Source organism: Esox lucius, chromosome 8, assembly GCF_011004845.1.
Source record: "Esox lucius isolate fEsoLuc1 chromosome 8, fEsoLuc1.pri, whole genome shotgun sequence".
In the NCBI taxonomy this organism is placed as follows: Eukaryota; Metazoa; Chordata; class Actinopteri; order Esociformes; family Esocidae; genus Esox; species Esox lucius.
Genome location: NC_047576.1, coordinates 3,354,190 through 3,368,924, shown reverse-complemented (window position 1 = coordinate 3,368,924; position 14,735 = coordinate 3,354,190). Strand labels below are relative to the sequence as shown.

At 40.5% G+C, this 14,735-nt stretch overlaps 1 protein-coding gene across 2 annotated transcripts; it reads right to left on the bottom strand.

The window, feature by feature from the left end:
• Positions 1-936: 936 nt before the first annotated feature.
• Positions 937-11,024, bottom strand: il12rb1 (interleukin 12 receptor subunit beta 1). 2 transcript variants are annotated; one of them, XM_013134792.3, is made up of 16 exons: positions 10,593-11,024; positions 10,069-10,183; positions 9,538-9,707; positions 9,359-9,436; positions 7,274-7,326; positions 7,155-7,182; positions 6,831-6,953; positions 6,645-6,724; positions 6,310-6,538; positions 5,749-5,904; positions 5,536-5,637; positions 3,416-3,574; positions 2,941-3,090; positions 2,597-2,663; positions 2,384-2,459; positions 937-1,580 (listed from the first exon to the last, which is right to left on the bottom strand). In XM_013134792.3, the coding sequence occupies exons 1-16, from the start codon at positions 10,654-10,656 to the stop codon at positions 1,278-1,280; spliced, it is 1,953 nt and encodes a 650-aa protein (XP_012990246.2). In that variant the 5' UTR covers positions 10,657-11,024; the 3' UTR covers positions 937-1,277. The 2 variants fall into 2 exon arrangements, with proteins under 2 accessions (XP_012990246.2, XP_019904345.2); XM_020048786.2 differs by lacking the exons at positions 10,069-10,183; positions 10,593-11,024 and having other exon boundaries at positions 9,359-9,459; positions 9,538-9,607.
• Positions 11,025-14,735: the final 3,711 nt, after the last annotated feature.

The following is a 14,735-nucleotide window of genomic DNA, read 5'->3' as shown; positions in this document are numbered from 1 at the left end:
AAAACATGTAAACCCTACATTCAATAGAAAATATTACAAAGACAACATATCAAATGTTTTTACTGAGACATTTTATTATTTCTTGAAAAATATATGCCCACTTTGAATTTGATGCCAGCAGCATGTTTCCAAAAAAGCAGGAACAGGGGCAACAAAAGACTGGAAAAGTTGTGTAATGCGAAAAGAAAAACCTAGTGGAATATCTCACAATGAATTATGTTAATTGGCAACAGGACAGAAACATCTAAAAAAAATATGGGGTCTAAAATAATATCCCAGCGCGGATGAGTCTTTCAAAAGTAAAGACGGAGGGATTCACCAGTCTGTGAAAGACTGCTCGGGCAAATAGTGCAACAATTTAAGAATAATGATTCTCAATGTTAAATTGCAAACAGTTTGGGGATCTCATCCTCTACAGTGCAGTACATTATGTCATTAAAAGATGCAGAGAATCTGGAGAAATCTCTGTATGCAAGGCTGAAAAACAATACTGGATGGCCGTGATCTTCGGGCCCTCAGGGTCACTTGCACATCTGGGAAGGCATCATTAATGCTGAACATTATATACAGATTTCAGAGCAACATACGCTGCCATCCAGACAGGGAAGGCCTTGCTTATTTCAGCAAGACAATGCCAAACCACATTCTGATCGTACAACAGCATGACTTCGCATTAAAAGAGTTTGGGTGCTAAATTATCCTGCCTGCAGTCCAGACCTGTCACCCATTGAAAACATTTGGCGCATTATGAAATGAAAAATATGACAAAAAAGACCCCACACTTTTGTTTTCCTCAATTCACAAACGCTTACAGAGTATTGTTAAAAGAAGAGGTGATGCAACACAGTGGTAAAATTTTGTTGGCATCAAATTGAAAACAGGCATTTATTTTTCCCAAAAACATTACTCAGTTTCAACATTTGATATGTTGTCTTTGTACCATTTTTTTAAATAAAATATTGGGATTAAATGATTTGTACATCACTGCATTCTGTCACTATTTGCATTTCACGCAGTGTCCCAAATGTTTGGGAATCAGGGTCATCTAATTGATTTTATTTACTTTTTAGTCAATTACCACAGTGGTTCCCATTCCTTAGTTTTAAGTTGTCTGAATATGTCCCATCGGCATTGGTCTTTATTTCAACATCTAAGTAAAAAAAAATAAGATTTGACCGTTTACGATCAGATCCCAGGAAAACAGTCACCGTGAAATATGCCAATATTTATCCTAATTAAGTTATCAACAAGAATGATTCAAATGACTGCTGTGAGGTTTACAAGGGGGTTCCAGCATCCTCTGTGTATTCGGCCTTCATGTCAAAGACCAGACCATTCCTGTACATAAGCATGGCCACCTCACAGTCAGTCTCTGCTGGGTTTGAATCGACAGTTTCTAGCCGTAACACCTGGCCCTCGTATTCAGGGCTCATTGGATCTCCCAGGCTGTTCTCATCAGTGTCTTCACACTCATATCTCCTGCACACGTTAAGCAGATTGGTCTCCTCAGATTTGGGCTCTTTGCTCCTCTTGTCGTGCAGCTGCAGCTCATGTACCTCCTCCTTAATCTCATCCATGTCCTGGGTAGACAACAGACATTCATTCAGGACCTAATCATAAATGTCCTGGGTAAACAAAGAGACACCCGTTGAGGACCGAATCAAGACTTTACATGAAACCTTTCTAAGGAACTTGAACAGTTGGGCCAGTGTTTAAATGATAACAGTATGAACCCTGGGACAATGAAAGGTAATTACATGCTGTACAAGTATAATACAACAGTTACAAATGATTAAAAAACTGTTAACACAAAAAAGCTGACCTAATTTACAGTTGTATATGAACTAGCTGTTCAGTATGTTTTGGTGTGCAACATGGTTTGTTAAAAGAATGGAAAGTTTGCAACAACTGTTGTGCGGAAGACACTTTCTTCTCGCCTCAGCTGTACTTTGCTGGCTCAGCAGGTGCTTTCCTCAAGACAGCGTTTTCAAATAGACCAATCACCTGAATCACCAACCCTGCCTTTTATGGTGTCAGCTTCACGATGCTCAGTGGATGTCAGGAAGTGCTCCATCAGTATTGGCTATGGCATAAATCTAGTCTCCATTAAAAAATGAAAAGATACCGAGGGGATCCTTAAGGGTTTCTTCAAACTGAAAGTGCGGGGATCATTGTACACAAGATTGTAGACGGAACCTTTAAAATAACTCTACAAAGAACCCATTTCAGTGTTTCCTGTAAAAAAGTTTTTTCAACAACATTCTTAAGAATTGAATAAATGGATACATTTTAACATAGGTCCAAAGATTCTAGGAATGTGAAGTCCTACACGGAGGAGAAAGATCCCAAGTCGTCAATATGAAAATTGTTAAATGGATCTTACCTGATTTCTCACTCGAAAGATCGAATATTCCACAACCACAGGACGTGGTATTGGTGGAAAGATCTTGCTTTGATGTCTGGCAAATTGAATAAAAGATGTAGATGCTGTGATTGGTATGCGTGACATTAGAAAATTACAAATAGTCCACACTGGATGACTCCTTAAATCGTTATCCCTGAGGTTGTGATGGCATGGGAAAAAGATTCAGCTCACCTCTTTATGTAAATGAAACATAGTGTTATTGATATTCCAATTAAAACGACAACAGGTATGATCCAGCCTTATAGGAGGAGAAGATGAAGAAGATATGTATTATATTCTGTTGGTTTGCATGGGTTAAGCACCTTAAATCTGCATGAACACATAATACGGACAGAAGTAGTACTGTACATATCACTCATGTGAAACGTGAAAATCACAAGTGGTAAAGATAAGTCATAACATTATTCTTACTCTCATTATTAAAAAAAAACACTTGACCTTTTTGATAATTCTCAGATATAGCTTAGTTTGTTTCTTAAAAATAGTTAATATTATCATATAATGTTGATTCCTACCAGGAAACTGGGTTTGAGTCATGACATTGATGGTTTCTGGTGGCCCAAACCCAGCCACTGTTCCACCAGAGAGTTGGATTTCGTATGTGGACTGAGGTGTCAGGTTTTGAATACTGTACTCTGTTTCTGACGCTGAAATGTTGTGACACTCTGATAAGAGACAGACATTTTATATTAATACATTTACAGTGTCTGTTCAAATTCAATCAATGACACGTTCACCACAGAACAGTGCTTGACTTGGGCTACAATAAGAGCAGGAACTGTCAAATTGCACATTAGACAATGTTCATCAAAATGTGTGTGTTAATAAGGTTTGTTGCAATAAGGCTCTCTCTTTTGCCTAAAAAAGTAACCGAAACGCTGTTTGCCTAAAATTTGAAGTACTGGAACACCGTTCCGTACTGTTCCAGTCCAAGTCAAGCACTGCCACACTGCAGAATACCAACTTGCGTAGTAAAAAGCAGGACTTCACCGGTTTTAGCGTTGCCTTTGCCATTTTGGGTTCTTCTGTAGCAGATTTTATAGTATGTAAGGAACCCTTGTCGGTGTGACAGAGGAATATGGTTCCAGTGCAGCACTGCAGAAGTGGTTGTTGAATGAACAGTAACATTCTCAGGTGCCTTCCTGGGCACTGAAAATAAAACATATTTGTTTGAGGCTGTACATCAAAGTTCACTACCGACAGGTAGGCCCTCATTCATGAAATGTGGGTACGATCAAATTTGATCTTAAAAGAATGATATGGTCATTTCACCGACAGCTGGTATTCATCAATATTATCATTAAGATCAAACTCACATCTGGTCAGAGACTGTGTAAGCCAAGGTCAAAAAAATTTGGCAGAGCTTAAATTTGCAATAAGACAATTACCATGATAAGCAACAATCATATCCTCAGTGACAACAACCACAGTTATAATACTACTACTAATAATAATAGGTAATATAAAATGAGATGATAAGGAATATAACACATATGAAAAAAACATTATCACTACCTTATCAATGCATGATTTATTCCTTTAATTCTTTGCTTCATTTTTTTATCTTGTTTCTGTTGTTCATGCGTTTGTAAGGTTTGAATTGCCTTTGTGTATGTAATGCCATAGACAAATAAACTTGCTTTGCCTTGCTGGTTTAAAGTCACTCATGCCAATACTATGGACATACTTGGAACATAAATAATCACACTTTAATCTGAGATCATTTCTGAGAAGGTTTCATGAGTGAGGGCCAATGTTTTGCCCCCCCCCCAAAGGCCCCCCATATTAGTGTTTAGGCTTAAATTTTAAATAATGTAATTCTCATAATATTATCAAAAAGTAATGTCCCAAGATGGAAGCTACCTCTTCCAATTTTTGTAGAAGATACATTGGCTAACAACAAGATTGGTGTATTGGAGTCTATTTCTTACTCCACTGCTGCAAAAAATTAAGGGAACACTTAAATCACACATCAGATCTCGATGAAGGAAATATATTAAAGATGAAAATCTTTACTGTATGTTGTGTAATTAGTTGAGAACAAAATGATGTAACAACGGTCAATGGAAACCAAAATCATCAACCGATTGAGGGCTGGATTTTAAACACACACCAAAAATGTAAGTAAACAACTGAAATCACAGGCTGTTCCAACTTGTGTGAATTTCATCACTTCAACTCATAATGTGACTCAGTAGTGTGTATGGCCCCCACGTGCCTGTATACACTCCCCACAACGTCTGGGCAGGCTCCTCATGAGACGACGGATGGTGTCCTGGGGGATCTCCTCCCAGACCTGGATCAGGGCATCAGTGAGGTCCTGGAAGGTCTGTGGCACTACTTGGCGGCGATACATAACGTCCCAGAGGTTCTCAATTGGATTCAGGTCTGGGGCACGTTAGCGCCAGTCAATGAAATCAATGCCTCCGTCATCCAGGAACTGCCTACACACTCTTGTCACATGAGGCCGGGCAATGTCCTGCACCAGGAGGAACCCATTTCATCCAGGTACCTAACAGCAGTCAATGTCCCGCAGGCTAGCATGTCTGGGCGACCCTCCAAGGATATGCCTCCCCAGACCATCCCTGACCCACCACCAAACCGGTCATGCTGGATGATGTTGCAAGCAGCATGACATTTCTCACGCCGTCTCCAGACTCTTTTACATCTGTCACTTGTGCTCAGCGTGAACCCGCTCTTATCTGTGAAGAGAACAGGGCGCCAATGGCGAACCTGCCAATTCTGGTGTTCTCTGCCGAATGCAAATCGAGCTGCACGGTGCTGGGCTGTTCAGAGTAAATTTTTCAACCACTCTATTAATCCCAAAGTCATAGCTTGGACCTCAGTTCCCACAACATTCAAAACGAACTTGCCAAAGACTTCAATACAGGCCGTAAAATCAGAATGACCTGTAGCATGCATTTCTAGATACTACACACCACACACTGTGGAATTAAGTTGTGCATAAAGTGAAATATCAACATGCCGTAGGTCTTCATTCCCCCCTGTAAACAATAGGAACCCTTTGTCTTTTGAGTGGAAGGACAAAAGAGTAAATAAGTGCACAGACTAAGATTACAGCTTAGTCTAATTATCGGGGTGTTGCTCACCTCCCTCCATTTTATACATGAGGCACATTTCTATTGTTTGCGGTAGCCGTTTGTCGGATTGATGGTGAACGAAATAGTAGTAGGGCAGGTAGTCGTCCATTTCTGAAACAAAACAAACACGTTGACTTTCTTTAGCTCACCTGCACAGTCACACCTGTTATAAAGACACCAACAAATTCTTATTTAAAAAACATGAGTTAAGGTCTCCATTACCTTTTCTGATAGTTTGTAGTGTTTCGTTCACTTGTTTAACTATTATATTCACTTTGTGTGGTGATGTTTCTCCATCTGTCAGCTTGTACCACTCCAGGCAGGATTTCTTAAGGACCGGCACATACTTGTGTGGAGTGGGTTTGTCAATACGCCAAGCTAGTTGAGGGAAAGATAACACAATTTGGATTAAAGAAAAGTTATATAATTGTGTAAAGGTGAATATACATGTAAACAATAAGGCGTGGGTTGTGTGGTATATAGCCAATATAACATGCCTACGAGCTGTTCTCAGGCATGACGCATCGCAGAAAGCCTAGACACGCCCATTAGCCATGGTATATATGTTGGTCTCATAACCTGGGTGGTTTAAATCCTGAATGGAGATTGGCTAATAGGTATATGAGAACGTACACCACATGTATGACATCACAATGCGTTTTTACTGATCTAATTGCCTTGGTATCCAGTTTATAGCAGCAAAAATTCAAGCAGCACTATATTTGCTGTATGTGCATAGTATGAAGCATAACATGCATACACAAAAAACCACACAGTACTTACCCTTGCTGCAATTTGTAAGATGTTTTGCTGGGATAAGGAAATTTCTCTGTTGTACATTTCCCACCTTATTAAAAGCAGCAATTGAACCACTGACAGCAGAATAAGTCACAGAAACATTGAACTCAGTGGATTTGATATTGCTCCAGTTCTTCTGATTTGTTTGGCAAGGCCAAATATGCAGAGAAAGGTTATAATTCACCTGTCCGACAGATACTGGATAAGTTGATATCTGGAAAATATAGTTGTGTAAACATTTTGAATAATGTAGAAAATGTGTAATCCCACCCCAATAGATCCTAATCGTAATTAGCGTTACTTAGCATTTTTTAACTTACACCCCAATTCAATTTAAGTAGACGGGTACCATTGCTGAAATCTACGACTGTCCAGTTAACCTCTGGTGGATCTTGGATTTCTGCAACAAAATTACAATTTCAAACAAACATTCTTAAAAAGGCAAAGCCCTGTTTGAATGCAGGCTGTAACCACCTGCCCCACTTGTTTACATATCCATTGCTTACCAGTGGGAACATTAAGGATCGGAGTCCAGTCACTCCACAAGGGATGTTTGGCGATCTTGGACTTTTGTCTAAGCTGCAGTTGGTACACTTGTTGGTGCTGGAGATCCTCAAGGGTGAGCATGGCTGCACAAACACAAGTTTAGTGCAGGTCTCGCTAATACGTATTCACATTCATTAACACTAAAGCTGTATTATACTTTGAACCCCACTGCAATAAAGTAACAAACATGTATTTATATTAGTTGTCCATTAAGTGCAAAGGAAATACAACAAAACAGGCGGACATTTTCAACAGAGGGCTGCTTATTTCCCCAAAGAGCTTACCTTTATTGACTTGGAATTTGGAAGTATTCTGGAAAAGTGAACATTATAAAAAGTTGGGTAAAATAGGAATCTGCTGTATTTAAGATACCATTTTATGGGATAATGGTGACAAGTCTCACCCATGTCCCTGAGCTGTTCTCTCTTCTTCTGACCTCGACATCCACTGCATCACCTTTAGGAAAGTGCGCTGGTGAGAGGGTTGCCATGTCACATTGTTCGTGCTTATCACAAGACTGGTTACACCTTGTACCCTGTGGCATTACTTCATCATCATCATCCCCTTCTAGACCAAGCCAAACTGTCCACTAAACTGTAAGCTCAAGTAGCGGAGACAAAGTCTGGGTGGAATGTGCTCACAGTGTGCACACTGGTGTACAACAGCATGACCCCTTCTGAAAATATCTGGAGGGAAAAGCATGCAGAACCCCGTCTGAAAATATCTAGAGTGAAAAGCATGCAGAACCCCGTCTGAAAATATCTAGAGGGAAAAGCATGCAGAACCCCGTCTGAAAATATCTAGAGGGAAAAGCATGCAGAACCCCGTCTGAAAATATCTAGAGGGAAAAGCATGCAGAACCCCGTCTGAAAATATCTGGAGGGAAAAGCATGCAGAACCCCGTCTGAAAATATCTAGAGGGAAAAGCATGCAGAACCCCGTCTGAAAATATCTGGAGGGAAAAGCATGCAGAACCCCGTCTGAAAATATCTAGAGGGAAAAGCATGCAGAACCCCGTCTGAAAATATCTAGAGGGAAAAGCATGCAGAACCCCGTCTGAAAATATCTAGAGGGAAAAGCATGCAGAACCCCATCTGAAAATATCTGGAGGGAAAAGCATGCAGAACCCCGTCTGAAAATATCTAGAGGGAAAAGCATGCAGAACCCCGTCTGAAAATATCTGGAGGGAAAAGCATGCAGAACCCCGTCTGAAAATATCTAGAGGGAAAAACATGCAGAACCCCGTCTGAAAATATCTAGAGGGAAAAGCATGCAGAACCCCGTCTGAAAATATCTAGAGGGAAAACCATGCAGAACCCCATCTGAAAATATCTGGAGGGAAAAGCATGCAGAACCCCGTCTGAAAATATCTAGAGGGAAAAGCATGCAGAACCCCGTCTGAAAATATCTGGAGGGAAAAGCATGCAGAACCCCATCTGAAAATATCTAGAGGGAAAAGCATGCAGAACCCCGTCTGAAAATATCTAGAGGGAAAAGCATGCAGAACCCCGTCTGAAAATATCTAGAGGGAAAAGCATGCAGAACCCCGTCTGAAAATATCTAGAGGGAAAAGCATGCAGAACCCCATCTGAAAATATCTGGAGGGAAAAGCATGCAGAACCCCGTCTGAAAATATCTAGAGGGAAAAGCATGCAGAACCCCGTCTGAAAATATCTGGAGGGAAAAGCATGCAGAACCCCATCTGAAAATATCTAGAGGGAAAAGCATGCAGAACCCCGTCTGAAAATATCTGGAGGGAAAAGCATGCAGAACCCCGTCTGAAAATATCTAGAGGGAAAAGCATGCAGAACCCCGTCTGAAAATATCTAGAGGGAAAAGCATGCAGAACCCTGTCTGAAAATATCTAGAGGGAAAAGCATGCAGAACCCCGTCTGAAAATATCTAGAGGGAAAAGCATGCAGAACCCCATCTGAAAATATCTGGAGGGAAAAGCATGCAGAACCCCGTCTGAAAATATCTAGAGGGAAAAGCATGCAGAACCCCATCTGAAAATATCTAGAGGGAAAAGCATGCAGAACCCTGTCTGAAAATATCTAGAGGGAAAAGCATGCAGAACCCCGTCTGAAAATATCTAGAGGGCCTGCCATGCAGAAACATGAGCAAGGGTGTATTGTTGTGTTTCATTTTGGGGGTTCAGGGTAAAGGGTATCAGGATTTTCAGGACTTTCCCATTATTGATATATCTAAAATTGGGGGGGGTGACCAACCAGTCCCCCTCCGAGGAGGAACCCTCCCCCGTGCCCAGGATGCAGGGTCCAGTCTGTATTTATCATGGGGGTGGCCGGGAAAAGTATTGACTTTGAATAATTATTGTAGGCCCTAGTGCACTGGTACTGCTTTAACTGTCTGACCCGAGGCCTAGCTACAAACTTGATGATTTATTATAAACCATTAAATGGAGGAACATTTTTACTTTAAGCTCCTGCCCTCCCTTAAATCTGTCCTCGACACTGACTGACTTCATTACCTTTCTTGTTTCCCCAGCGGAGGGTGAGATTACTTGAGGTTCTTGACATAGAAATCATTTGGGGAGCTCCATACTTGACTGCAATAAGAACAAAAGAAATGCTAATGAATCTTGGGATGAATCATCCCGCGGTCATTTCAGTAATCCCTTGTAAAAACAACTGAATTGGGTTAATTTACCTCTTTCACTGAGTATACCAGAGAATGTGAATGAGTTGCAGCTCTTGTATTTTGTGTGAGCGACCACCCATACATCCACCGACACTTTGGTGATCAGTTTATCATCAGTCACATGGATATAGCTGCTGTTGCTAGAGCCCAGGGATGTATCCGCTGTGGAATTGGAGCGCCTGAAAAAGTTCAGGACGGCAACAACATTTGGTCCAGAAGGATGACCTGTCTTAATTGTGTCAGCCTTATTTACTGTGCATACAGCTACACACACACACACACACACACACACACACACACACACACACACAGACACACACAGACATTCCACAACACTTAGTCTGCACATGCTTAGTTAATGCTGAAATGTTCTTTATTAAAAAATTATTATTCCCTAAAATGAATCAATTGCTTTGTCACGAGATAACCGGAAATTGGCGGTCACTGCCAGTGTCATGGCAGAAGAAAAACTACAACCTGAATTATAAGTCTCTGAACTGCATATTATGTCCGCAAACCACACAAAGCTAGTTAAATTACCTGAAAAAAAGTTCATAGGTGGCATTCTTCACAAACTGTGGACTCCATTCACATGTATAGGTGGTAGATTCTTCAGATTGCTTGTAGCATTCAGGACTAAAATCACAAGTTGGCCCTTTATTATGAAAAGAGTTTAAATGAGTAGCTGATCCACCCTTATCAGAGTCTGTTGAGTTAAACTGAATATATTCTATGTATAGAATCTATGCTATTCTAATGTATCAAATACAATCTTTAATTAAATTCAGATATATTAAATCTGTAGTTACGTAGATAATGTAGATTATCAGTAGCAGTCCTGTCACAATCTGCTGTTTGTGAAAACCACGCTGCTCTGATAAGCTGACCCAATGCTTCCGCCCCAAAGCTTCCAAAATGAATGAATCTTATCTGTTTTTTATGTTTTGGCACAGTTTCTTCTGTGTCACTGTGGATAAGCAGAACTGAACTGACCCTGAACCAGGAGTCCCTGGAAGTTACTGAGACACTGGAGAGTTAGTGAGAAGAGATAAAGATGATCCTACCTTCACCGAGAACCATAGAAAGAGCCAGAAACCCTGGTAAGAACCACTGTTCCATTGTGTCCATTTCCTCAGCAACCTCTAGACTGAGTTAGCGAGTAAAGTGTCCAAAGAGGTGCACATAATGGTTTGATCGGTCCGTGTAGGGCAAAAGAGACTTGGGGCTACTGTTTTCGACAATGTTCCATGCAGCTGTCGACGGCTCCTCTTCTCTAACTTGTTTCAGTTACTCTTCTTGTAAATGAAACTGTTAGGTGAGAAATGTCGCTTTCTCGTTCTTTCTCAGGTAATAATGTAGAGCAAAGCCGTCTCAGCCACAAACCACAGTGTTGGGGTGGGGGCTGTGCTCTCTGTTGGGGAATGAACAAAGGTGTTTCAGATGCATTGTTAGAAAAAGGATGTTGCCCGGCTATCTGAATTTCACCTGGCAATAGCAACTGAATATCTGCACCACGGTTCGCCACATATTTCAACAAGCCCTTCACTGCAGTTGTTCACGCTACAAATGACAGGAGTTGCACTGAAACAAGTGGACAGTGATTAGATGATCTCTGACCAATCAGAGTAGCAAAGCCAATGACATGTTTTGAACACGTTGCTTTACGCGTTCTGTGTTTTCACTCTGGCCTAACCCACCTGTTTCAAACCCACAAAGAGTCTGGATCGAAATAACTCCAAGACGTTCTGATTGGATTTAGAAACCAATCAGTTCAAACAGCTCCATAAGGACTCCAAAGTAGCAAACATTTACAAACATTGGATAGGTCCCAGAAACCGAGTTTCTGAGTCAGACAGATAGGTTCTGTCTGACTCAGTTGTGGATAATTTTATTTTGTAAATAAATCAGCAAAGCGTGTGGCCAATTATGGATCAAACCTTCCTCTCTCTTAGATCCTCAAATTGGATTCCCATTTCCCATTTCTCTGAAGTGAACACATTTCTGTTAATATTGCCTAAGTAACACACACATGTATAAATGAAGAAAATCTATTCCACCTGACTTTAAATTAAATTAAATCAACAAACCAAAAAGGAACCGTCATATTCGGAGATATTAACATTTATGTGTGAGCGTGAGTTCTGTTTATTTGACAAAATATCATTGTAGAAAACAACTGAACTATTTATTTGTATAATTATTTCTGGGTCTGACAAATAGACAATATCATGCTTTTGTGATTAACTGGTTTTATCCCGTTTCAGGTCACAACCAAACTACTCTGCGGAGAATGGACATTCAATTAAAATGTCTCTTGGTCTTTTATGATTGGTTAAAGTATGTATCAGCCATTCAAAACTTAACATTATATTTATTTCAATTAGCATTTTTGGAAAAGCAAAGTAAGCATTCAACTATTAGGACACACTTGTCGTTAGCAATCTAACATGGGATTTGGCCTGAAATCTTCTTGATTGTGTGAGCTTGTATGAGTTATTGAGTGTGTGATGGTATGTCGGTCTGTTAAGGTCTGTTAAGGTCTGAAGGATAGTGCCATATGGTGCTATATTATTGTGCTGGGGGAGTAGGGTCAGTTCTCCTTCTCTACTACAAATCCTTGTAGATCTAAGGAATGCATTTTCTAAATTTTCCCTGTCTCCTGCTGTTTTTAAACATAGGGGGACATGAGGTCTTGGCCAACACCTGAGGAGTACCTGGCTTGAAAGACTTGTTGCTGTCCCTGTCCAAAGTCTTCCAGGTTGAGTTGCAGATCAAGATGATACCTGACGATTTCAGCTGCCACTGTGCTGACGCCTCCCCCGTGTTGTCCCTGTCCTTGTCCATCTGGTCATGCTTCCGACCTGGACTAAGTTTAAATAGACTCTGGACTCAGCCCACACGCATTTATTAATTGTTATAATTTGTATTATAATATGTTCACCCGACTCAGCCAGGAGAGGACTGGTCTCCCCTCTGAGCCTGGGTCCTCTTTAGGTTTCTTCCTAAATTTTGGCCTTCTTGAGGAGTTTTCCCTAGCCACCTAAATTCAACACTACTGTTGTTTGCTCCTTGGGGTTTAAGGCCAGGGGTTTTGTAAAAGCACTTTGTGACAGCTGCTGATGTAAAAGGGCTTTATAAATAAATGTGACTGATTGATTGATAGCTTTCATAGTTGTGTAGGCCTCAGAGATCGATATATATGTATATAAATATATTTAGTGTTATGTTATACCAATCTATAACATCGCATACATCCACAAGGATTGAGACTTGGAACAAGCTGTAAAAGATGTGACTTTTGTTTTAATGGCTGGTTCATTTCAATATGCTGACCATAGAATATAATTACTTTTTAACCAGTGCTTGGCTTTGTCTCTTGCCGGGAAACAGACTCCCAGCATGCCTGGTAGAGTTGAAAGGTCGGAACCTGTGTTGTAGCAAGAGCATATCACCAGAACATTCTGCTTTTTACACACTGCTGGAAACTACAGCTTTGGAGGAGACCACAACAGGATATGAACCTGGGTCACAGTGGCACAGCTGCATTGCAAAGCAGTGCCTTAGAAAACTGTGCATTAAATATGTTAGCAAAGTAAGCTGTAGCTCACATGGTGCACTATTGTTTCTGTTCTGCCTGCATGCCCATCCGGGTGGTGAAGAGATATTTACACAATAGTGAGTTGAAGGTATATGCCCTGTCACCATGGTAACCGAGGAACCTGCTCTCCTCTGCTATTCCAAGCACCAAGCTCCTCAAAACAAGAGGAAAACATCAACAGGGAATCCCTAGCCTGGGTACCAGTTTATTTAGCTAACACCACATGCCCCTATTCCACATTGTGTGCCAACAGGGAGTGCAATGTGAGATGCTACTTTTCCAGGCTAGGGAAGTCCAATTCATGTCCTAAATATTAATAATCTATACTAACTAATGGACACAGGATCTATTGTTCCACATGACAATGCTGTACATATTGCTGACAAAAGAGTTGTCGTTTTATTGCTTTTATATGATGGAGATGATCAGGGGGAGTGTATCCTGGTAATCCAAAATGTTTCCTTCCAAGCATTCAATATCACTGATACGTAGGGTCATATCTAGTGTGTGCAGGCTCCTAGCAACTACCAGTAACCATGTTCTGTCTTAGTAACTGCTGTGGCCCAGTTGTTATTGGAATAATATACATGCAGGAATTCTATCGACACACATACGCACACGCAGATGGACATTCGCAATGCATGAAAACTTGGGCAGCACATGTAAACATGCTTAGCACACACGACTTGCCATCGCCTCCAGTTCAGTAAAATGTGAACAAGCACATGAACAAACACTAAACACTTACAGACAATACAACTCTGATAAGCCCCCTGCCCCACCCACACACACTTTAGAATTTTCATATACTTGCAACATATCTGAATGTTTAAAGTTAGTTCTAAGACTTACTGCCCTAAAACATGCTACCAAACTGGGATTTGTGATTTACATGTGATAAATAACCCCCCTCCCAAAAAATAAATACGATTAAACCATTTCAGTCTGGAAATTCAATTCCGGTGGGGAAACAGAAAACTAACTTTAACTTTAGCCCTAACTTTAACTAATGTGTATGCCTAAATACAACCAAACCTCAAACCTAAATACAATACTCAAATCCCAATTCTAACCCGAGCCAAAATTGTAAGTTTGACCCTAAACCTAATCCGTATAATGTGACATTGACTTTTCCCTTGTGGGGACCAGCAAAGGGTCATAATAAAGGCCGTTTTTTTTTTTACTCCACTTAATTTTATGTAAACACTCACAAAACACAGATAATATATCTGGATGCAAAATAGTCAAGATTACACAGGGTGTCTTTTTACTGACTCTAGGTTCCTTTACTCGTTTTTCCCAAGTGACATGTTTAGTCAAGCGTTTGATCTCGTGGATAAATACATTCACAGTAGGGTAGCTCCGATAATTTCATGGCAACGTGGCGTTACACGACCAAAGACCGTGGCTACGATCAGTAACTGCATCAATTTCAAGTTCAAAAGTGTATTTATCAAATGCACCGAATAACAGTTACATCCTGCATAATGAAATTCTTGTCACACGATACCTAAATAGTAGGCCTACTTTAGAATAAAGAAATATATAAAGCAAAAATATACATGAAGCAACATAGATGATTTAATGTTATTGATGGAAACCGATTTGT

Coding starts and splice junctions, on each gene's coding strand:
- il12rb1 (XM_013134792.3), bottom strand. CDS start 10,656: ATGGACACAATGGAACAGTGGTTCTTACCAGGGTTTCTGGCTCTTTCT. Junction 9,437..9,537: donor TGGTATACTCAGTGAAAGAG/GTAAATTAACCC, acceptor TTCTTATTGCAG/TCAAGTATGGAGCTCCCCAA. Junction 2,664..2,940: donor GACTCAAACCCAGTTTCCTG/GTAGGAATCAAC, acceptor TCCTCCTATAAG/GCTGGATCATACCTGTTGTC.